General features: G+C 40.6%; 1 protein-coding gene across 1 annotated transcript in view; it reads right to left on the bottom strand.

Moving 5' to 3' along the window:
* Positions 1 to 395: 395 nt before the first annotated feature.
* Positions 396 to 21,983, bottom strand: part of prkdc (protein kinase, DNA-activated, catalytic subunit) — a 40,661-nt gene continuing 19,073 nt past the window's right edge. The window contains exons 39-86 of the mRNA XM_022189538.2: positions 21,724 to 21,891; positions 21,396 to 21,523; positions 21,073 to 21,280; positions 20,655 to 20,833; positions 20,402 to 20,570; positions 20,182 to 20,247; positions 20,040 to 20,103; positions 19,759 to 19,907; positions 19,480 to 19,620; positions 19,176 to 19,295; positions 18,906 to 19,049; positions 18,496 to 18,647; positions 18,042 to 18,173; positions 17,752 to 17,863; positions 17,383 to 17,507; positions 17,062 to 17,211; positions 16,468 to 16,641; positions 16,267 to 16,365; positions 15,828 to 16,038; positions 15,553 to 15,727; positions 15,191 to 15,391; positions 14,854 to 14,969; positions 14,632 to 14,763; positions 14,343 to 14,522; positions 13,983 to 14,191; positions 12,567 to 12,705; positions 12,173 to 12,361; positions 11,639 to 11,863; positions 10,259 to 10,367; positions 9,989 to 10,091; positions 9,738 to 9,900; positions 9,464 to 9,638; positions 9,120 to 9,313; positions 8,609 to 8,792; positions 7,736 to 7,896; positions 7,171 to 7,382; positions 6,974 to 7,061; positions 6,738 to 6,881; positions 5,882 to 6,089; positions 5,648 to 5,715; positions 5,304 to 5,524; positions 5,037 to 5,129; positions 4,246 to 4,332; positions 4,021 to 4,092; positions 3,735 to 3,936; positions 1,693 to 1,881; positions 1,275 to 1,414; positions 396 to 915 (exon numbers count right to left, since the gene is read on the bottom strand). Coding sequence (XP_022045230.2) covers positions 711 to 915; positions 1,275 to 1,414; positions 1,693 to 1,881; positions 3,735 to 3,936; positions 4,021 to 4,092; positions 4,246 to 4,332; positions 5,037 to 5,129; positions 5,304 to 5,524; positions 5,648 to 5,715; positions 5,882 to 6,089; positions 6,738 to 6,881; positions 6,974 to 7,061; positions 7,171 to 7,382; positions 7,736 to 7,896; positions 8,609 to 8,792; positions 9,120 to 9,313; positions 9,464 to 9,638; positions 9,738 to 9,900; positions 9,989 to 10,091; positions 10,259 to 10,367; positions 11,639 to 11,863; positions 12,173 to 12,361; positions 12,567 to 12,705; positions 13,983 to 14,191; positions 14,343 to 14,522; positions 14,632 to 14,763; positions 14,854 to 14,969; positions 15,191 to 15,391; positions 15,553 to 15,727; positions 15,828 to 16,038; positions 16,267 to 16,365; positions 16,468 to 16,641; positions 17,062 to 17,211; positions 17,383 to 17,507; positions 17,752 to 17,863; positions 18,042 to 18,173; positions 18,496 to 18,647; positions 18,906 to 19,049; positions 19,176 to 19,295; positions 19,480 to 19,620; positions 19,759 to 19,907; positions 20,040 to 20,103; positions 20,182 to 20,247; positions 20,402 to 20,570; positions 20,655 to 20,833; positions 21,073 to 21,280; positions 21,396 to 21,523; positions 21,724 to 21,891 — 7,275 coding nt within the window. The 3' untranslated portion in view covers positions 396 to 710. The remainder of the gene's footprint in view (positions 916 to 1,274; positions 1,415 to 1,692; positions 1,882 to 3,734; positions 3,937 to 4,020; positions 4,093 to 4,245; positions 4,333 to 5,036; positions 5,130 to 5,303; positions 5,525 to 5,647; positions 5,716 to 5,881; positions 6,090 to 6,737; positions 6,882 to 6,973; positions 7,062 to 7,170; positions 7,383 to 7,735; positions 7,897 to 8,608; positions 8,793 to 9,119; positions 9,314 to 9,463; positions 9,639 to 9,737; positions 9,901 to 9,988; positions 10,092 to 10,258; positions 10,368 to 11,638; positions 11,864 to 12,172; positions 12,362 to 12,566; positions 12,706 to 13,982; positions 14,192 to 14,342; positions 14,523 to 14,631; positions 14,764 to 14,853; positions 14,970 to 15,190; positions 15,392 to 15,552; positions 15,728 to 15,827; positions 16,039 to 16,266; positions 16,366 to 16,467; positions 16,642 to 17,061; positions 17,212 to 17,382; positions 17,508 to 17,751; positions 17,864 to 18,041; positions 18,174 to 18,495; positions 18,648 to 18,905; positions 19,050 to 19,175; positions 19,296 to 19,479; positions 19,621 to 19,758; positions 19,908 to 20,039; positions 20,104 to 20,181; positions 20,248 to 20,401; positions 20,571 to 20,654; positions 20,834 to 21,072; positions 21,281 to 21,395; positions 21,524 to 21,723; positions 21,892 to 21,983) is intronic.

Here is a 21,983-nt window from a genome sequence, read left to right as displayed (position 1 = left end):
AATTAGGTCATGCAATTCTGTATCCATACATAATGTACACATGCATAACACACGCCTGTGCTCAGAGAAAGGTCATTTTGTTTGCTGTTTTTTTGTTTTTGTTTGTTTGTCCGACGAGGCGGGGGGAATATTCGGATCTCAAAATTAATATTTGGACACCACCGTCACGACCGAATGTTTGGATACTCGGATATTCGGGACCAGCCCTATCGAATTGGTGATCAAAGTCACATTAATTGACAGAAATCACACTGGCAGACGTTTCTCTGACTTTATATGACCAGAAATGAGCTGATAAAGGTTGTATGGTTTTCTATTAATACATCCTTATCTAGTCTCATTTGTTCAATTAGATCACACAGCTGGACTCTATTAAAGGCAAATGCACAAATTCATAACATTTTATTTATTTATTTTTATTTTATTTATTAAACACTCATGAAACATTTTCAGAGACTTCATAACTATACCAACCTCTTTAGACAGCATTACCTAACATGAATATTTATCTAAAGCTACAAAAGAGTGAACCGTATGCACCAGATAGCACAAAGCTGGAGGCAACAGGTGAAAAAAAAAAAAAAAAACAACATTTGACATTACTGGAACTTTAAGACCATAAAACGTTAGAAACATGCTTTCTTTCCTTCACATTTTTCCTAATTTACCAATTACTGCGAATATGTAGAAAAACTTCACATATAAAAGGATCAGATCCACGGTTCCCATCCCACCCAAACTCTACCAAGAACATTTGGGTCCATGGCTTGGTCAAGCAGACAGTCCACCTGCTTCTCCACTGACAGACCTGCCGCTGGAAGCTTCGCTCTGATGTTGTGCTCTTCAGTCCCCAAAGCCACAGCCTGCATCCCTGCGAAGGCTCCGTCCTTCTCAAAGCCCAGCTTCAGCTCCTCACTGACAACAAACCAACATCCAGTTACACACAAGTGAAATGCAGCAAACATTATACGGCTGTAAGAGCAGTTACAGTATTTTGGAATGAAGTCTCCACTTTTTTTACAGTTTAAGCCAAAAATTAATAGCATCAAAAAAGCCTCTTGAGCATAATTTGGAAAACAACATGGAGGATGAGGGTAATAATAGTTTGGAAACAATTTGAACTATAATCAACTGAACACTATCACAAAAGCAGCTTTCCATCATTACATCCACAATAATGGTATTCAGTGATACAAGCTACAAGAGAAAGAAACTCTGAGCACAGTCTGACATTAATAAAAGCCTATACAGCAGGCCACGATTTGATGATATACCTGGTTATGGCAGCTGGATTTGCTCCTTCTAGCTTTCTTCTGGCAAAGTTCACCTTCTGTAAAGGATACCAGTTGATTTCTTTGGTGTTGACGCTCTCAGTCCACGTGCCTCCTTTCTTCATCTGTTTCATCTCAAAGTTCTGTATAATATCAACAACAAGTCAGTTGTATTGCAGTTTGAAACAGACAAAGCTATGCATCCTACCAATAGCAGTGCAAAGGCATCACCAAAAACCAGAATACTGTTTTATTACGTATACAGGAATATAAATGTTTCGCATACATATCAAATCTGGATGAGAACAAACCCAGGAAAAGGCTCAAAAATCAGGCTACAAGTTCACATGTAAACACATTCTGTGATTGTCAAATTATCTGACTAGAAATTGTTTGGTGACAAGACAGCCTAAATGGTCACCTTCCAGTCCAGCGAGGGCTCCTTGACGAACACGTCCATGGTGTTCAGCAGAAGGTCCGGCTCGGCCCTGTAGGCTCGCAGAGAGTGAACCATGATGCTCTGGATTAAACCGGACTCCTTCAGCGGCTGCATTAAATTCACAAACTGCCGGGTCAGCCGGAAAGGCATGAGCTCAGGTACAGGGAGGAACTGTGAGGAAACAAGGTAGCACAGAAAGATTTTATTTAAACAGGTGATGGTCTTTAGTTTCAAACCTGATTTGCATTAAAACAGATGGAATCCCACAGCCAAACTGGTTTTCTGCTATTTATGTTGGTTTCTTAAAACACAGGAAACACTGAATGACCAACAATTGAAATTATATATTATGTTTATTGTACAGTTTCTGTGTATTCATGATCTTTTTTTTATTATTATATATGGTTTTGGAACTGCTGAAGTGTTCCATCCCAAAATAGCATAAATGTGACCACTTGTTGTTCGTCAGATTACATTTTATTGTATTTATTTTGTTATTAGATTTTGCTTTGACTGAACAGTTGTTGAACCAAATTAAAATGACTGACAGACTAAAATGTATAATTTATCTGTCTTCCTTTTGATTTTTAGGATATATAAATAGAATTTTACAAAAGACTTGATCACAAAAACAACAGTCAACACATCTAGAAGTGTCATGCAGACAGTTAAAATTGTCACAAGAATCAAATTACACATTAAGAGTCCAACTGATGCTGGATTTTGGGGCCCAGTGTTGACAATTGGGGTATTAAAAATTCAGATATCGATAGTTTGGTATTCTTCTTATATATGCTCACAGTATCCATCCATTCTCTATATACCGCTTTATCCTCACTAGGGTCGCGGGGGGTGCTGGAGCCTATCCCAGCTGACTCAGGGGAAGGCAGGGGACACCCTGGACAGGTCACCAGTCTGTCACAGGGCTACATATACAGACAAACAATCACACTCACATTCACACCTACGGGTAATTTAGAGTTATCAATTAACCTCAGCATATTTTTGGACTGTGGGAGGAAGCCGGAGTACCCGGTGAAAAGCCACGCATACACAGGGAGAACATGCAAACTCCATGCAGAAAGATCCCAGGCCGAGATTTGAACCAGGGATCTTCTTGCTGCAAGGCAAAAGTGCTAAGCACTATAGCACTGTGCAGCCCTGCTCATATGTTAAGGTTATATTGAAAACGGGGCTATTGTTGTTTAAGTTTTCACTAACTTTTCATTACTGCATTACTCCATGGTGACTTAAAGTGAGGACACTGACTCTGCAACATTGTCTGCTCAGCTGTGATATAAACTCTGCTACATGTACTGCAGGCTGTTCAAGCACAATGGAGTTGGAGCCCCTCTGCTGGACAAACTATGTAATGACAAGTTCTAAGCTACTCCTAGCATCTATTTCTTCATTATGTTCTGAAAAAAAGTTCCAATAGTTTGCATACTGAACAACATGTACATCAATACTGATGTATCTGTGAGAGGCCGACATGTCATATTTCTTGGGTTTTGTATTAAATCAACAAGTGCCATGTTCTTCAGTGTAGGCAATCATTTCTCTTCATCTAATTCCATCTTTTGCTTTCTGAATTGTGACTGTTGCCCTTTCCATGTGTAGCCATGATGTCAGTCCATCCATCATTTTCATTCTGTCTGCCTCGTCCTCTCCCTTCCCATTAATTTTTCCAGTTGTGTGACAGTATATTCCAGGGTTTCTTTCCTTATGTTGTGTCCAACAAATGTTGCTTGTTGGTCCCTATTTTTGTTCAATAGCGCATAATTTGTGTTAGTAGTTTTAAAACATCTTCATCGCTTTTTCTAGCCATACAAGATATATGTAGCATTTGTAAAACCACATTTCTGCTGCAGAGATTTTGTTGGACATTTTATTATTTATGTTCCAAGATTCACATCCGTGCATCAGAACTGGTAGAATGTAACAGCTGAGAGTCCTCATACGGATGCTAGTTGTTGCTATTGCAATAAATGATGATCAAAATGCAATGTCTTCACTCGACTAACCTGTGTGGCTGAACCAAATGCATGACCAAAGTCGATGCCGACCATGCCTCCTGTTTCCATGTTGATCATGAAGTTGGACAGATGGCGGTCTCCGATGCCGAGAATCCAGTGGCTCACACAAAGCAGAGCATGAGAGCTGATGAAGTGGGATCGCAAAGACAGGAAGGCCTCGGGGCCGTTGCACATCTTCAGAAAAGCTCTCCTAGAAATGAAAAAGGAGAAGGAAAGGTTTTATTGCAACCTTAAGCCTTTACAAGCAATTATGCTGTACAGCTACTGAACTTACTTCAGCAGATCACTGGGCACTTGCTGCATCACTCTTATGAAGTTGTTGACCGTATCAGCACGTTTTGCTTTCCTGGTAAAGAAGAAAGTGTGAGCTGTCTGACATTTCATATCTGATAAGACTTTTTTTTTCCACCTAAATGTCTAAATTTAAAAAAAGACAATCAAAAATGTGATTTCAGATAACATTTATTTGAATCGGTTCTTTTAAACTCAGTTGACTTACTTATAAGCCCAGGCATACAGTGCGATACAAGGGGTGTCCTGTTTCGGACCAAAGGTTGAGAGCCATTTGTTGTAGACATCAGGAGACCTTAAAGAGAAAGACATCACTGCTATCGCTGATAAAAAAAGACAAATATGACTACACTGTATTGCACTACGCTAAGCACACTAATTCTATACCACATTGTTTTTATTACAATAACAACTTAAGTAATCAGATACTTGTTCTTGTTCTGACAGCGTGCAATATTTGATTATTTTTTCCCTGAAATTGGAAAGCCAAGATCTAAAAAGCTGCCTGTATATAACACTACTGTTCAAAAGTTTGGGGTCACCACAACATTTTCATGTTTTCGATGAAAATTCACACTTTTATTCATGTGCTAACATAATTGCACAAGAGTTTTCAAATTATCAATGAGCCTTTCAACACCATTAGCTAACACAATGTAGCATTAGAACACAGGAGTGATGGTTGCAGGAAATGTTCCTCTGTACCCCTATGGAGATATTCCATTAAAAATCAACCGCTTCCAGCTAGAATAGCCATCTACCACATTAACAATGTCTAGATTTATGATTCATTTAATGTTATCTTCTTTGAAAAAACCTTCACTCAAAGGTCATTTCTAAGTGACCCTAAACTTTTGAACGGTAGTGTATCTGGAACAAAGCAATCAGATTTCTAACTCTACAGAACTGAACTTTTAAGAGCACAGCAAGCTTTCTGTTGCAGGAAAGATGACATTTCATCAACATCCCAGGTAGACGAGTGAAATGTTCACACTGTACCTCACTGCCTTTTGCTGTTCCTCGTCACTCATTGTGTTGTACAGGAATTCTTTCAGAGTGCAGGTATTTTCCATCCATTCAATTAGACCAATTCTGTAAACAAAATGAATGCAGCTTCTAGACAGTTTTGCTCCATGATAACATTGGTCTGAGTTGTGTCATATTTTGCATCACTATCAAAGTTTGATCAAACACTACTTCAACCACCACAATCAATATTTGCAACCATTTTAACTGTAAGTGCAGAGACATGGGCAGACGTCGTACCTGGTGCTGATTGGAATGACTTGATAGGTGCGGAGCTGCAGTCCTCTGTGTGTGCAGGACGTGTCGTGGCTCAGCAGAATGTTCATGACACCAAACAGCTGCTCAATGCGCTGGTCCTGGCGGAGGTCCTCCCCACCCTTCACCAGAAACGGATGGTCCCGCTCATCGTCTCCACGGATGATTAGACGCTTGGGACGACGAATGGAAGACATCACCTTTACCTGCAGGACACAAATTTACAACAACTTACTGGCCAGCCCCGGAAGGGATTTCACACTGACACACTGGATGACAACAGGCCTTTTAACTTGTCCTGTTTTACACTGAAATAGACAGAAGCATACCCTTTCATCAAAGCCAGTTATCTTTGCATGATACTCTGGTAGTGGTTTAGATCTGCCGTCATACTGTCCTACAACGAGAGGAAAGAAAACACGCTGTTTGTTTTTTTTTTTCAAAAGGTTAAAGATTTAAGTTCTCTTCATCACAGGCCATTAAATACAACACAAAAACTAGAAACGCCTCATAACCACAGACAAAATGAAAACATCAATACAGTGATGTGTCTACCTACTGACCTGGGATCTCCAGCTCATTGCTGAATGCGTCTGCTTTAAATCCGCTCAGCCAGGGAGAGTATTCCTTCAGGTTCCCCGGTTCCTTCTGAAATCCACGCATGGATGCTGCCAGATCATCCACCCGCCGCACAAAGCTTTTGTCTTTCCTCTTCTCAAACAGCTTGCTACCATTAGTTCCCAGCAGTTTCTCCACATCTTTAGAAAATTTCTGGAATGAACACCATAATAACAGAACACAAAGTGATACTTTGTGTGTTAGGAGCGGCATCTTGTTCAGTGTTGAGTGAAATATTGTCATTTTTCAAGGAGACTGCTATGACCACTGCTACAAATTTAGCAGTAAAGTGAAGTATAAATATAGAATATATAAGTATTTTCCTACGTTCTGTCAGATCACACTCTATAAGGCCGGTCACCACAAACATCCTCTGGAATGTAAGTGAAGCAGTTTTGTTTGAAGCACTGGGTGATTAGTTTAACCCGTTTAATCCCACTGGCAACAATTGTTGCCGCTCGTTTTCTTTTAATTTTTATCCTCTAAAAGTGTTGTTTTGGCTTTGGACAGCTAATGAAAGTTTTAAAATCAAAGAAAAGGTTGTCTCCTATAAATTGCATCAATGTCCTGTAACTAGTGTGAATGGTTACATGACTAGGCCTCTACTTCCTGCCTGCACTTATTTTTCAGGGAAAAATTTGGGATTAAACGGGTTAATTCTTGGTGCATGATTACTTTAACTTAAGTGTACATATACAGAAATGTGCGGATCAAAAATGTCCTGGAGTTTTACATATGGAATTTAAAAATAATTGAAGGTGACTATAGATTTAAAAACAGCAACAAAAACAAATGACTAACTTGAATGAACTTCTTGCGAAACATTCCGTGGCCTTTGGCGCTACGATCCGCGAGTGAAGAGTGCATCTCGTTGTACATGTTGCCCATCTGCTTCTTGTCAAAACTTGGTTTTTCCAGCTCACTCTTCACACCATCCCACCAATCCTGCACAGAACAAATGAAATATAATCACTATCAGGCTAATCAATTTACCCAACACGTCACCTGCATGTTGGTTAGAACTTGGCACTCATTACCTTAAAAATCATGTCAGGGTTTGTGAGCTGCTGCAGTGCGTCCACAAAGTTCTTCACAGCTCCTCCCTGATCCAGCATGCTCATGAGCCTGTACACATAATAGAGAACTCAACAGAGGCTCTGTGAACACTCTACTTTTAATACCTTAATCTGCTACTTTTTCTTTGTTCCCCAGAACTAAAGATCAGGTAGATTACCTGTTGACAAACTCCTGCTGCTGGTGTCCTGTAACAGAGTCCTCGAACTGGTAACTCTCGCTGCTGATCATGAGAGCGTAAACCAGTGCCTGAGGGTAGCACTCTGCTATCTGCCCAACGCAGTGCTGCACCGCCACCGCCTCCGGCTTGTCCAGCAGGGCAACCATTTGACTGATCCAGCTGATCAGCATCCAGCAGGGAACTGACATCATCTAAATACAGACAGAGGCCATCACTGTTCAAACCTGAAGCACACTTAAACGATAGGACACAGCATCAAATAAAACGAAAGACTCCTTATGGCAGCACTGATGTAGAATTTTACTTCCAAAGCTCCAAAGTGGTTTGATTATTTTCACTGCATTTTCATTAGAAATAAATACCACTACAGACAATTTTCCTGCTAATCAAACTAAACACACGTAACAAACTAATACATGCTGGCAATGATTACAGTAAATTTCCAGAAACACCAGTTCAAAAACAAAGAATATGCTGTGTAAATCAAAACAACTTTTCGGTCAGATGAAAATTATTTAATTAGTGCAAATGTTAACAAACTGACCTCTTTAGTCATGAGGTCCAGCGTCTCGGACGGGTACAACTCAATGATCTGGAGCAGACGTGGGAACTTGAGTCGAGCCTCCTCAGAGTTCATCTTGAGTGCTTTCAACATGCTCTCCACCACATGAACAGGCAGCACCAGGAAGTCTGGGAACTGGCTTTCTGTAACCAAACACAAACAGTGGAAGCAATCAGCTAAAGTGCACCTTTTTGATTCTATGAGATACTCAAACAAATACAAAGATTTCCGTTGTCCATTACAAGATAGTGTTTAAAATCTGTGAGTATTAGCAGCCTCATTTACATCAATGTTATAAATACACTGACTGTTCAGGTACTGCATTCATATGAAACTGGACTTTTTTAAATATTTTATCTATTAAGGTTTCAGCACACTTGAATACGTGAAAAGCGGATTAGAAGAAAGCACAAGTGGAATAAAAATGAGAAAATGTATTTAATGTTTATTCATTTATGATGTTTTTGTTCTATTTGACCATATTCAGATCGTTCATTTTCTACATCTTCAAAACTAATTCCTACATAAACTGCAATATCACAATATATATGAATAATTGCAAATCAAAATATTAAACAGCACAATATGAGGAAAAACAGTAGTAAGACGACATGAGTGTGAAAGTTGTTTCCTAAACTTGAGGGAGGGAAATCCCAGATACAAGTCAGGTCACTGGAGCTGCAGTTAAAACAAGTGAACGTCCTCTGTAAGCAGCTTTCATTCATTCATACAGAAGTGCTGGAGCTTAAATTGCAATCGGTTTATACATTTCCAACAACGTATTCTGCATTTCAGTGGTAAATCCCAATTAAGTGTTGAACAAAGCTGTCCCATTAGTCTGTATGGTTAACTCACCAGTATCGTTCTGCTCCTCCTCTCGTAGCCGTTTATCACAGAAGTTAGCCAAAGCCATGTACGTCTCTACGATGCTGCTGGTCTCCACACAGTCCTGAGTGTAAGACTGAAGCTCCTCATCGGCCTTTCTGGTTCCTTCACACAGCAACTTTAACGCTTGGAGGTGCAAACCCACTTCCACCTCCTGCAGGGAGAAAAACACATTTTTGCGATACAATGGCCGATCCATACATTCATCCACCAGCTACACTCACTTTATCTTTCCTTGAGAGTCTGGAATCTCTTCCAGCTGATTAATGACACCTATATTTAGAATTTCTACAAAGCAGCGTTAGCAGGACATATATCATCATGTAAGGCACTTTACCACCTCTGATGTACAGCCATCATCCACGTTTCTTATTGAAATAACCAAAAAGCAATTTAAAAAGCAACATTTTTACCTTCTTCAGACTGCACAGCATTTTTGATAAATTAGTGAACAGCAAAGACTAAAACATAAGTTGAGTACCTTTGGATTTTTATTGGGCCAAGCAGCTCCAGAGAGTTTAACAACTCTCTCTGCTTTCTCAGCGTCAACAGTTCCCAGGACTGAGGGGCTTCTGCTTACAGCTGTGGCCAACATGTGGAAAGATGTACCCTGAAGTATTTTTTGGTATCTGAAGACTTTAGCTGTGGCACTCTGACAGTCGGCCTGAATGTCCTCTGCAGAATAAAAGAGACGACGTGAAACATTTCAACAGGCAAAACGCAGGTGAAGCCGAATTTTCATTGACTTTATTTGGTAACTTGTTCTCTTTATGCGTTTAATACGTGAATGCTCGACACTTTTGAAGAGCTCTTTTCCCGTCTTACCCAGGAGTGGGACAGTCTTCAGCACCGTGCTGATCTGCTCCACAGGGCCATGGGTCTGGCTGCGTTTGTGGGTGTAGCTGGTAAAACTGTGGACCCACCGCAGCAACCAGCCTCTGTTCGTTTTGGCCTCTTTGTGAAGTTCCTTTAACAGCTTGGTGGCAACAGGAAAGTTATTCTGGAAACAGCATTTTCAATAGAAGATGAGTCTGACAGGTTACCACGTGACAGAACAGAAACGACTACCTCCACACTTTGTCTTTTCAGATTTCTTCACCTGCTTCCATGCGCTGTCGGCCATGTGCACCTTCATGCTGAACTTGCATTCATTTACTAACGTCTCGATGTCACCTGCTGGGCCTTCTGAACCCTCCACCTCCATACTGTCACTGGGAGCGTTAACTCTTAGTTTCTCCCGGATCTTGTCCAAAAAGAAACATCTGAATCAAAGAGAATAAATATGAAGCGGTGTCAGGTTATTAAATAGCTTAGATTTGTAAAGAAAGTCTTTAATTCTGTTCCTCTTACCGAGATGTAATGATGTCATCCCATACGTTCACTGGATCCACTTTAGCATCAGGGTACCGCTCAGTCCACAATCTGATGAGGCGTTTGACGGAGCTCAAAGAGACTAAAATATGATTCATGACAAAAGTTACAACATTTGTACGTGGGACAAAAATATTGTTTTACTCAAAGTTTTAAAGAAAGCTGCAGTTAACGATTCATTATTCATATTAAATGACTGTTATTATACACATATTTATTCTTTGAGTTTAAACAAGAGTATTTACACACCCTCTCCTTTTATGAAGAACAGGAAGTCCTGGATCTCAGTTAAGGCCTGCACTGACTGCAGAATGGTCAACCGACTTTGAGTCAGCAGCGTGTCCACACTGGAGTAACTCTGTATGAGGCAAACACATTGAATTCATGCTGTTGCTGCATCCAGATACACACAATTTTGCTCATTTATTCAATTGTTCCTTGTATCATTTCCAACGGAGAAGTCCCAACAAGTCTGCAGTGGTGGATTTGTAGTACGATCACAATCATGTGATCATCAGCAGGCAGCTGATGTAGTGTTCACTTGTTGTCATGGTTACGGGGACACCATGCCGCTATCTTGCAATGATACAGAAACTTTCAACAAATCGGTGGATTCAGACGATAAGCTGCATCACTGCCAAGATCTAACAAGGTGGTCCTTGTGCCATTTCTGAACTTCTTTGAAACTTTCATCCAAACCCATTAGTCTGTTTTTCACGAGCGTTGCTCATCAACAAATGTACGCAGATCGTCACACAACTCCGCTGTTTTTGCTGATGGAGTAATTAGAGGTGTCCTGATATTCCCATACTGACAACAACCCTGACATCTAAAAATTTAAATCCTGGTATAATCAAAATCATCAAAAATGGTAATACAGTAAAAAAAAAAAAAATCAAGTGCTTGTAACCATTTAGATGACACTTTCATATAGTAGCAGACAGTATTGCACCTTCTTGCTAATCACCATAAAATGGAAAAAACAAGAAGACAGTAGCTAGTTAGTAAAAACCACAGTCTGTGGCTAGTGTAAAATCTTGTTGAAAGAGATGCCAGAAAAGAATGAAACACTCTACCTGCACTGGGGGAAAAAAAACAACTTTTGCTGTCATTTTTCTATAGACTTAACTGTTTGGCCACAATAATCACATCAAAATACGGTGTCATGACAGCCCTAATATAAATTGTACATTCAGTATACGTACACCACCAGTCAAAAGTTTGGGGTCACCCAGGCAATTTTGTGTTTTCCATGAAAACTCATTTTTATTCATGTGCTAACATAAGTGCACAAGAGTTTTCTAATCATCAATTAGCCCTTCAACACCATCAGCTAACACCATGTAGCATGAGAAGATATTCCATTAAAAAGCTGCTGTTTCCAGCTAGAATACGTAGTCATTTACCACATTATCAATGTCTAGACTGGATTTAGGATTCATTTAATGATAGCTTATTTTAAAAAAAATGCTTTTCTTTCAAAAATAATGACATTTCTAAGTGATCCCAAACTTTTGATTGGCAGTGCATGTCATTGTCTTTTTACATTTAAAGTGAGAATGATTGAATAATCGTCTTTGTTATTTTGAAACTTAACAGATAATAGTCAAAGAACAATCAAAGGCAAACCTCCATAAAGAGCTGCATGGCGTAGTTGGTGTAGTATTTGGCGCGGTCGTAGTCCTCCTGCAGGATGTAGAGCAAGCTGAGCTCCTGGCTGTAGCGACTCTCCAGCAGCTTTTTGCGCTCCTCCACCATCATGGCTTTGTCGATGAAGCTGAGGAGGGTTTGGTCCCTCTCACCAAGTTGCAGCTGCTTCAACATGCTGCGGATCATGTGCTGCAGGTACATGTCCTAACACACATGGAAAAATCCCACATGAGCAAAGAATTACAGCTCAAATGCACGGACTCAACACCTACTCATTAGCAGAATTTGAAAAAGTCCAACATTTCACCATGCAATGCAAACTGCATTTCAGTTTCAGATACATAATTGTTTTGTTATTCTGTTCACATCTAAGCTAAAATGACCACAGCTGTATTGCATTACTAAGGATGAGTTAAGAGTTGAGAATAAACAAGAAGTAGGTTTTTATTTCTGTTTGCCCAACAAGACAAGGAGAACACAACATGGCTGACTGTCAAATGTCCCATCTGTTACCTGGTAGAGAGGCTCTGACCACATCTTCTCCAGGTTGGGTGGGGAGTTTTCATCGATGTACACAGTGGAACAGTACTGCAGAGACTTCCACTCTGTCAGATGGTTGTAGGCTTCCATAGCTGCAATTTCCCAGAAGTCCTTTTCCGAATCAGTGGGTTCACCATCAGGCCAGCTCTCAGTGTTCAGAGCCTGCCAGTATGGAAGACAGTTCACACTTCAGTGCTACACACAGCAAGCAATCTGGTAAAACTGCACCAATCGATGTACACTGACATGCTGCCTAAACACAACACTACATTTCTTAATTATTATTCTTCACTACATTTCCTTACATGCACAAAGGGATTCAACCAGCGGCTTCTACGGTAACAAGAGAAACCCACAACATACACACCTCATTGTAAAGCTTCACAGCTTCTGCAAAGTCGGTGCTGGCTTCAGCCTGAAGAGCAGTGCAGGTGATGGACTTGGTCCCGACTTTTCCACCAAAGATGCCACGCACAACATCATAATCCTCCAAAGATCTGTAAAGCCTGCAGAGCAGAGGAAACCAGCAGGACATTTAGTACTGGACCTGAGAAGCATCTATAGTTCTCCAAAGATGAACGGTCTGCACAGCTAATGCAGACACTATTTCTACTATGGTGATGTAGATGGAGCAGGCATTTTAGATGGAAACTGAAAATAAATCTGCCAAAAAAAAGTGGAACTAAACTTAGAATACTTTGCCCAGGAGAAAAATAGAGTTCATTAGAATAACCATACACAAGCACCGAGTTAAATCCGTCTAAGCAACTATAGGATGCCTTGAAGAAAAAAAAATGTTTGTCAGTGCTCCATTGTGTGATTTCCTGGTGAGAACATGGAGCAAACTTTTCACCACAGATATTACAGAAACTGGCTGATTTTGATGTGGCATTTTAAGACTGAACAAATGTTAAAATTACACGAATAGAATGTGTAAATCAGGTTCTAGTACAAACAATGATAAGACTGGAAAACCTAATGTGTCAACTGAACTTAAGTACACACCAAATAATCCTGTGGAAAGTGGCAACACAACAGAAGCCCACGGAACCCATATAAGGCACTAAGACCTGAAGCTCATGGCCTGTTTTGTCTGCACTCATGAGTTGAAACCTATGCCACACTGAGCTAAGCAGAAACAAAAAAAAAAAAACTTTGACACATATACATACTGACTGAGTCTTAAAACAATGGGCTGTGGCTTTCCAGAACAGAAGAGGTGTGTTTAGAAGAAGTTTGCATGGGTATATACGATGATGTAACGCTTTGTGTAGTCACTTAAAATCTTGAGATTTTGCTCATGTTTGTTCTTACACCTTGTACTGACTAAACATTCGCATTAGACTGCTGGGACTGCTTCAAGACCTTTTTGATGATTCCAACTTTTGATCCAGAATTGATTTTTGACTCCATGTTTGACAAAACTGCCTGATGATTACTGGCCATTAGCAGGCAGACTGAGTCACAACAATTTCATTTCCAGATGTTAAGCAGTAAACTAAATACTAAAACACTGTCTCTAATCTTTAGGAGTGTCAACACTGGATGTCCAACACTTGTTGTCGTTATTTTGAATTGCACCCTAAACTTGTGTGGAATGTGTAGATGGAAAATTGTGTTTGTGCTAGAATTCTGTTGAATAAATGTAATTTAGGTGGAGATTTGTTTATCCACTAAGAAAAAAATGGTTTAAGTGTCAAAATATTCTTTGTTTCAGTACTTGATGTTAATATGTACACTCAGCTACAGGTTAGTGATGATAGAGGCAGTATTACTGCAATACCTTGCAAGGTGGATCCATTTATTGGTGTCTGGAGGGATCTCTTTGCGTCCTCGTGACCGCTTGGCCGGACGTTCCTCTGGGTCACTGGCATGCAGCAGGCCTTCTTCCAGCAGCAGGATGCCCGACGGCTGCTGGAGGCTCATCAGGCAAGTGGAGCTGATGGCTGCTGGACTGATCTGCTGCAGCTCCTGATGCTGGTAGCACATATCCTAACAAAATATCCAGCACATTATTAACACAAACAATACAAATATTACAGCACAACATCAAAAATAGGGTAATGCGGAGGACTCATGAAGAGTTATAATGTATCACTATAATGTATTCAATCAAGACTTACTCATTAAAACAGTCTCCTACCTGCACACATGCGATAAACGGCGGGAAGCAGATTGTACTCTTGTTCAGGAACATATTAAAGTTGTGCCGAAGCTCCTCTTTAATCTTCCCACTCTCCTCTGGCTTCTGTAGTTTTTCCATTTCTTGGAGGATCCCACCAAAAAGGGAGCTGAACAGCTGTTTGGCTAAAATGGGATCCCGCTGAAGGTGGCATGCAGAGAAAACAAAACATTGAACAAAGGTGATCAGAGTTCTGTCTCGTTCACAACAAACCATTCGGGACGGGTGCAGAAAGCAGCAGCTGTCTTACATGTGCTAATGCTTGAAGGGGAGCAATGAGGCTGCTATATGGGATCTGAATGTCTGGAAAGTCTCCCACTCTGTAGTTGCGATACAGAGTCACCTGAGCCTCTCTTCTCAGCCTTTGATCAGCCTTTTCTTCCTGTGGGACACCCAGCAGAACCACTGACGGTTAGAAACGCCCGGCAATCACTCTGATCACTCCGACTCGCTACTGACTGAATCCTGGTACCTTTTGCTGCCTTTGTAGTTGGATCTCTTTTTGTGCAAACTGCAAGCTGACTTTCTCCTGATCCTTGAGAAATCTGCGTCTCAGTCTGAGGATGTTACTGCGTCGCTCATTTTCTGCTGTTGATACAAAATATAAACAGTCGCATTAATTGCATTTTATTAGATGTGAAATGACTACCTTCTTCATACTAAAGCTAACTTTTGTATTTCACTTTTCAAGCTCACATAAATGTCCTAATTGACTGATTTACGATGAAAACTGTTCACATAGTAGGTCACAGACATCTATGAGACTCTGCTCAGGTTTTGGAATAGGTGAGTGTTTCCTTGAGACGAACCTCGAGTCCGGCTGTCCACCTCATCTGTAGATGCGGTCAGGCGCCTCAGGCCAAAGCCTTCTCCCACTGGTCTCCTGGCTGCAGTTTGCCGCTCTTTCTTATCAAACACCAACAAAGACGACATGGACTCGGAGCCAAGTGTGTATTCTGCCAGCGTATCCACACTGCTGCCTGTCAGCCAGTTATATGCCGTACGTCGACCTGGGAGGAAAAACATCTGTTAACTTGCAAATTGTAGCATTTAACATATAAAAGTCATTTCCCCGGTCATTTCTTTCTGAAATATCTTGTGGAGGAAAGTGATTTAAGCAGTTTCTAATGTAGCGCTGCTTCTACATTTATATACCGAATTACAGCCGCACCTGCTGTTTGCGTTTGGCTGAACTCTAATGTCGTCTGAGTGGCTCTGAGTTTCCCCTTCATGGATCCGGCTTGGGATGCTGCCACACTCTCAGGGCCTTGAGAGCTTTGGGTTTCAACAAACATGGGAGTCATTACCGTGCTCCTGAAACGCCAGTTGGAATCAATCACGTAGTCCTGCAGAGTGGAAAAATATAATGGACACATCAGTAACATACAAATAAAAACCCTGATTTAGCTCCTTAATTTGCTCACTTGAAGAAAAATAAACACTGACCTGGAATGTGCACTCTGACAGTGGATACTCAAACATGTTTCGCTTGAAGTCAGGACTCTGGCTGGTCATTTCCAGTAACAGATTGGTGGCTAAGCTTAAAAAGCACTTTTCTATTTGACAGGAGTACAGAGAGCGAAGCACCATCAACATTCGCTCAAGAGTTGCAGTGGGGAGGCGCTTCTCCTGACTCCAGAAGTTACGAACATAAAGCCTAAAAAGACGGTGGAAAGTGACGACCTTTTTAGCTCAAATAGCTCTGTGCAAACAGAACATTTTGTACAGTGCACTAAACTAGAAAGTAAAACAAAGGGCAAAAGGATGAGCAAAACATGAATCAAATAATACAGACACATCTTGAGAAAAGCATATTATTAGATTAAAAATAAAACGTTAGCATTCAAATAACCAACTCAACAACCAGTTGTATCGCTGTGCTTACTGAAGGCCTTGATTTTCCTCCGACAATCCCTGAAGCAGCGCTTCTTTAGCTGCATTCAAAACCTCCAGTGAGGAGTTGTCTGCCATGCTCTCCTCATCACTGAAGAAAAATAATTAAAGTCATTACACATAAATGATGCAGTCGTGTTAATGAGACAAACTGGAAAAAATCTGTTTGAGAAATGAAGAATAAAATGTTCACCCATAGTTGTCCAGGATCCACATGAGGATGTCGTACATCCGCTCTCTGCAAACCGGTGAAGGATGAGACACGAAGGCTGTCACAGCTCCCAGCAGCTCCTGAAGCTCAACTGGAGTCAGGAGGGCGATAATCTTGTGGATGATATCAAGACACACTCTCTGTCTGGCTTCATCCCTGAAAAGAGCAACGTGTAGAAACATGGATTTGATCTTAATGTGTTCGTCGTGTATTTGTTACTTCATGGGACACCGATTCATCAAAAACAAAGAAAATGTGTCAGGTTTGTTGGTAAACGCTTAACTTGGAGTCACATAACAGATATAATCCAAAAGTCATAAGTGAGATCTCTTTCATTCATCTGCAGCTATCAGACACAGAATTCTGGCACTTTTTCTACTAAAACATGTCAGGACATCTCCTGCAAAATTATTAGGCTAATGGGCTTTATCAGTATTTTCAGTGATGATTTAATTTGTTTGGTGTGATTTCAGTACAATACAATAATGTTCACAGATTTTTTAAGGAGTAAGTGATGGACAACAACAACAACAAAAAAAAGACATCCCAGAGAGACAGCAAATAGTTACAACTTACCTATGGCCCATCATCTGAACAAAGCCTGTGGTCTTCAGCTGCAGAAAAATGTCTGGAATGACATCAGCACGGCTCAGCACACACTCCAAACAATTAGTCTTTAAGATGCCGTGCAGCTTTGGCAGCAGGAAGAACACATGGTTGACAAACCTGAAATGAAATACAAAAAGGCTGTAGTTTGTAGCAGCTGGTAACTAACTCAACCACTAGACTGAACCTGTTAGACAGATTAGAAAATATTTTTTAGAAATGCACCCCACTAAAAATAGCACTTTTAATTTACATTAGAATATAATAAATACAGTAAAAACAAAAACTCACCGATCCATAAATGGAGGAAAGTGCTTTGACACTTTGTTCAAGCATATAATGAACTTGTCATCCAGCTCTTTCTTCTTCAGATTTGTTATCTTGGTTGTAGCAAGACTGAGAAATTCTTGATGTTGCTGAAACATGAAATAGAAATGAGAAAAACATGTTGGAGACATTTATGGACAACGTGTTGAGAATTTAAGATGGAAAAACAATGAACAGGGTTTGTGATCAGGATATAAAGTAAATCTGCTTAATTCACCTAAATATTAGCTTTTAAAAAGAAATATTCTTTTCCACGTGAGATCCTTATTTGAGCTATGCACAGACATAAACAAGGTATAACTGTAATTCAACCAAACAAGAGAAAGTTCATACAGCGCCCATTTCAGTTGTACTCTTCAGGACAAGGCCGATAACTTCAGCAGCAGCTGAATAGACGTCTTTGTACCTTACAAATGACACGCTGTTGGTGAGGGACTGGATGTACCTGACAAAACACGCCACACGGATAGAATTTAAGACGTTTTGCAAGACCGAAGTATATAGATGACAACACGCATGTACACACATCTGTTTCATTTCATGGCTGTTCACCGGAACTTGCATATTGTTTAAAACAAAAAAAGCTTTGAGGAGGTACAGTGTAGCTGAACTACGTGTTTTACCTGTCATATTCAATGCCACATGTAGCGTCATAAGCAGGGAGGTTGTTGGCGAGGATGATTCCGAGCAGCTGAAGCCCAACAGAGTTGTCTTTGCTGTTGGGGTCGGTGCCACAAAATCGCTCGTAAATCAGACTATGATGGAAAAGATGAAGAACAAGGAACAGCTTAGCTACATGTTGTAAAAAGGAAAATACAGTTTTAACATGTTTCTTGCCTTTTAATATCAAGACACAATAAGTTGAGAACAACCATTTATCCTCATCCATACATTCCTCACCAGTAAATCACAGACTTGCGTAATGACAACAGATTGATGTGGTCAACCGATCATCTCTAAACAGTGAATCTGGCCCACTTGCTTGTCTTCTCTTTGGACTTGAGAACAGTGTCCTGGGATAAACTCGCCCTTTGACCTGAGCTTGTATCAAATAAAAGGAAAGTGCTAAAGTACTACCTGTAAGGCACATGCAGACAGTCTTTCCAGCACTCTACCAGGGTGCGAATGATCTCCAGGTTGTGGCGGAAAACGGGCCTCTTGGAGTGAAAGCTGTGCTTCATCAGGAACTCTAACAGCCGGTTGGCGAGGACTTCATCTCTGGGGTTACCCTGAAATAAAGAATACGGTACCAGTGACAGCCCAGCAGTGCCTGATAATAATTGTAGACCCTAATAAAATGCAACAATGGTGAATAAAGACACCTCAAAATTCTCCCACACTGTTCATATTATAAAGCTGTATTTTTTTTGTATAATTTATGCAAATCTTGTCGCAACAATTGGCCACAAATGTCTAACCAAATTAACTGAATCCCAGATAATTCAGAGTCATGTGTTGGAATCCTCTTTCCTAATGGAAGTGCCAACCTTGGGGCTGGCCAGGCTTGTCCAAGACAGCACTGTAACCACAACATCCACCACCATAAAATGGATCCCCTCTCCTCCATTGTTTCCAGAGACAACGAGCTGTAGAAGCGGCCCGAGCCAGTGCTTGGCATACGGCCGAAAAACCTGGAAAAACACAACAGCAAAGATTAAATCCACAAAGAAAAAGATGAACCTAATAAAAACTGATTATAAGGTGTCACATACAGGACTGAATACTGAAAGTGAATAAATGTATAGGAGGACATTCACCTCCTCAGTGTTGATGATCAGCTTTGAAATGAACAGTCTAATATTCAGAGGTGTTGCTGGATTTGTCAGTTTCCCATGTAGAAATTTCATCCATGGTGGAAGCTCAGTGGGCACATTTCCCTGTTAAATGAGAAATAATGACAGCATTTGGAACGATACGAGTTCTTAAATATTTACAAATTGATTATATTCAATGAAGAAAAAGGTTAAATTCTTATAATTTGGGTTTAAATAATTTTTCCAGATCTAAGAACTGGTCTTGAATGCCACTTTGGTTGCTCAAATAAAACATGATGGAGCTGACCTGTTCTACTTTGGGGGTTATGTTGTTCCTCTGCATGTGTCCAATCAGAGCCGTCATGGCCGCCATGCATTCATGCTGGTTTAGCTCATCCATTTCTAGATCCACCATTGCATCATGGGAGGGATTTGTCTCTTCTGTCTCCTGCTCATACAAACACACGCAAAAAACTGAACAGAATTCACTTGTTTCAAAACTGCCAATGAACCGTTACGGTAGTTCTGAAGCAATTTTAGAATTGAAACTCTTTAAAACTTTAAAAGATTAAAAAAAATAACTCACTCTTTTCACAACAGTGCGTTTTTGTCCCTCTGGGTTTTGGGAGCTGAAGGAAAAGCTTTGGACTCCAGTGGAGAAGTCAAACTGACTCATCTCTTCGCTCAGGCTACTGTCGGCCATGTAAGACTGGGAGGACAGATACACTGGCGCTTCTATGGAAACCACAACATAAATCACAAATATCAACTTTTAAAAGAGACTAAGGGAAGTCTAATAGCTAAGTTGCCCAATTTGAGGTGAAGTCAGAACATGCAGTAACGTAAAACTATAAACTGTTGAATTACCTCCATTCTCCTCGCTCACTTCTTTTCGAATCATGACATATTTCTTCTTTCTCTCAAGGGGCACCTACAGTTATGAAAAGATTAATGAATAAATCACATCTAATACTCAGCTACACTGGTAAACTAACAAATAATTAGATACCTCAATTTCAATTGGAAAGTTGTAGGTCCTTTCAGCATCAACGATGTTTTCAAGGATGAACTGATTCTGGAAAATGAGGTAAAAAACAATCAGTAAAGTCCTCTTCAATCCCTATTTCTCTGTTTGCATGGATTAGACAGCATGGCAAGTTGGAATTTAAGTTGGAACATTAAATGACAGCAGAGTTGGAGAGGATGTGTTAAGGCAAACAGGGCTGTACCTTCTCTGGTTTCTCACTGAAGAGGAAGCCATGGTAGAATTTGGGCTCGTTGAAGCCGCAGCTGATTACAGCGATGGCACAGTTGTATGCAGAACAGTGAAACTGTCTCCTGATCTCAAGGAGCTGAGTCTCACCAGCCATGTTCTCAGTGAAGGCTTCAAAACACGACCTGATCAAAATAAATTCATATAATCCTGATTTGTCCATGGTACAATGAAGGAATAAAAATGACCACTGTGTTGAGGATTCCTACTTGATCAAGGTCTTGGACATCTCATTTCCTTCGGTTTTCTCAGTACGACAGTAGGCTTGGTTAATGCGGGACTGCTTCGAGTAAACCTCTTCTTTGGGAAGTCGTGAATACAGGAGCTCCATCAGTTTGTAGCAGCCATTTTTCTTCAGCAGCTGGATCTCAAACGCCGATTCACTTGACTGAAGATAATAAATACATTTGATTATTTCCTTGTTCGTCTCAAACCTAAATAATACGGGCATTTGGACAATAAAGAAGGCATGCAACTGCCAAAGCTAACTACATCATATTAATAAAAATTAAAAAAAAAAACAATGTAAAAATGGTTTAAAAAGTGTTGTGATAGATAATGAATTCAATTCTGTGTTAAATGCATCTTCCTCTGACTTAGCAAATACAACAACAATAAGAGTCACACCTTGGTGAAGCGACTGAGCAGGAAAGCAATTATGTCACAGATGTTTGTCACAAAGAAGTCATTCAGGGCCTTGGTGCTGCAGTGGGAGGCCAGAGGCAGCAGAACTCTCTCCATCATGGCCTGCAGCATGGAGCTCATCGGAACGTCACCTTGCTGAATCACCCCATATACTGTACACAGCAGCTGCTGCTGCCGCTCACTGTTTGACCTAATGACACAAACAGCAGGATGAGTCTCCTGAATCACTGCCATAGCTGGTCTCGGAGTTAAAAACTTTCTGTGTAGCTGTACTTTTCCCCCACAAATGAAAGGCCTTTACTGACCGCTTTGCAATTCTTTGGAAACAGGTTTGGAATTGCTCTTCCATGATGTGTTTTTTGTCTCGACACAGAATCAATGCCAGCAGCCTGAGCAGGAGTGGACTCTGAGAAAGTTCTAGGGCATCCAGCAACTAAAATTCAGAAATGTCAGGTTAGTAGCTGTGATAATCCAAAACAACAACAACCCCCTACGCAAACTGCTAGGTTAACCAATTTTGCATAGTTAAATTAAAACTAGTCACATAGACTCCTTGGAGGCAAGTGAAGCTGCGTCTTCAAAGAAAACTGATCAAACTTGTATCCTCCTTACTGCCCAAAGCCTCATCTTTACCTTACGGACACAGTCCATGTAGTTGTTGCGGTTAAGGGAGCCTTTGGAAAACTCATCGGACTGCATGGGGAAGTGAGAAGCTACCAGAGTGTCTAGGGCTTTCTGCAGCTCAGCTAGTGGCTCCTTTTGGAGAGTTGTGAAGAAGGGCAACACCAACAAGGCCTGGCTCTGAAAAGTAGAAGAAATGCAACATAAAAAAATTCAACATAAAAAAGTGACAGAACTTCATGTCAAGTATGTCAAACGGAAAAGGTACAAAC

The sequence above is a fragment of the Acanthochromis polyacanthus genome, chromosome 10, assembly GCF_021347895.1.
Source record: "Acanthochromis polyacanthus isolate Apoly-LR-REF ecotype Palm Island chromosome 10, KAUST_Apoly_ChrSc, whole genome shotgun sequence".
Taxonomy (NCBI): domain Eukaryota; kingdom Metazoa; phylum Chordata; class Actinopteri; family Pomacentridae; genus Acanthochromis; species Acanthochromis polyacanthus.
The sequence above is the reverse complement of the archived record's forward strand: the minus strand, read 5'-3'. Positions and strand labels throughout refer to the sequence as shown.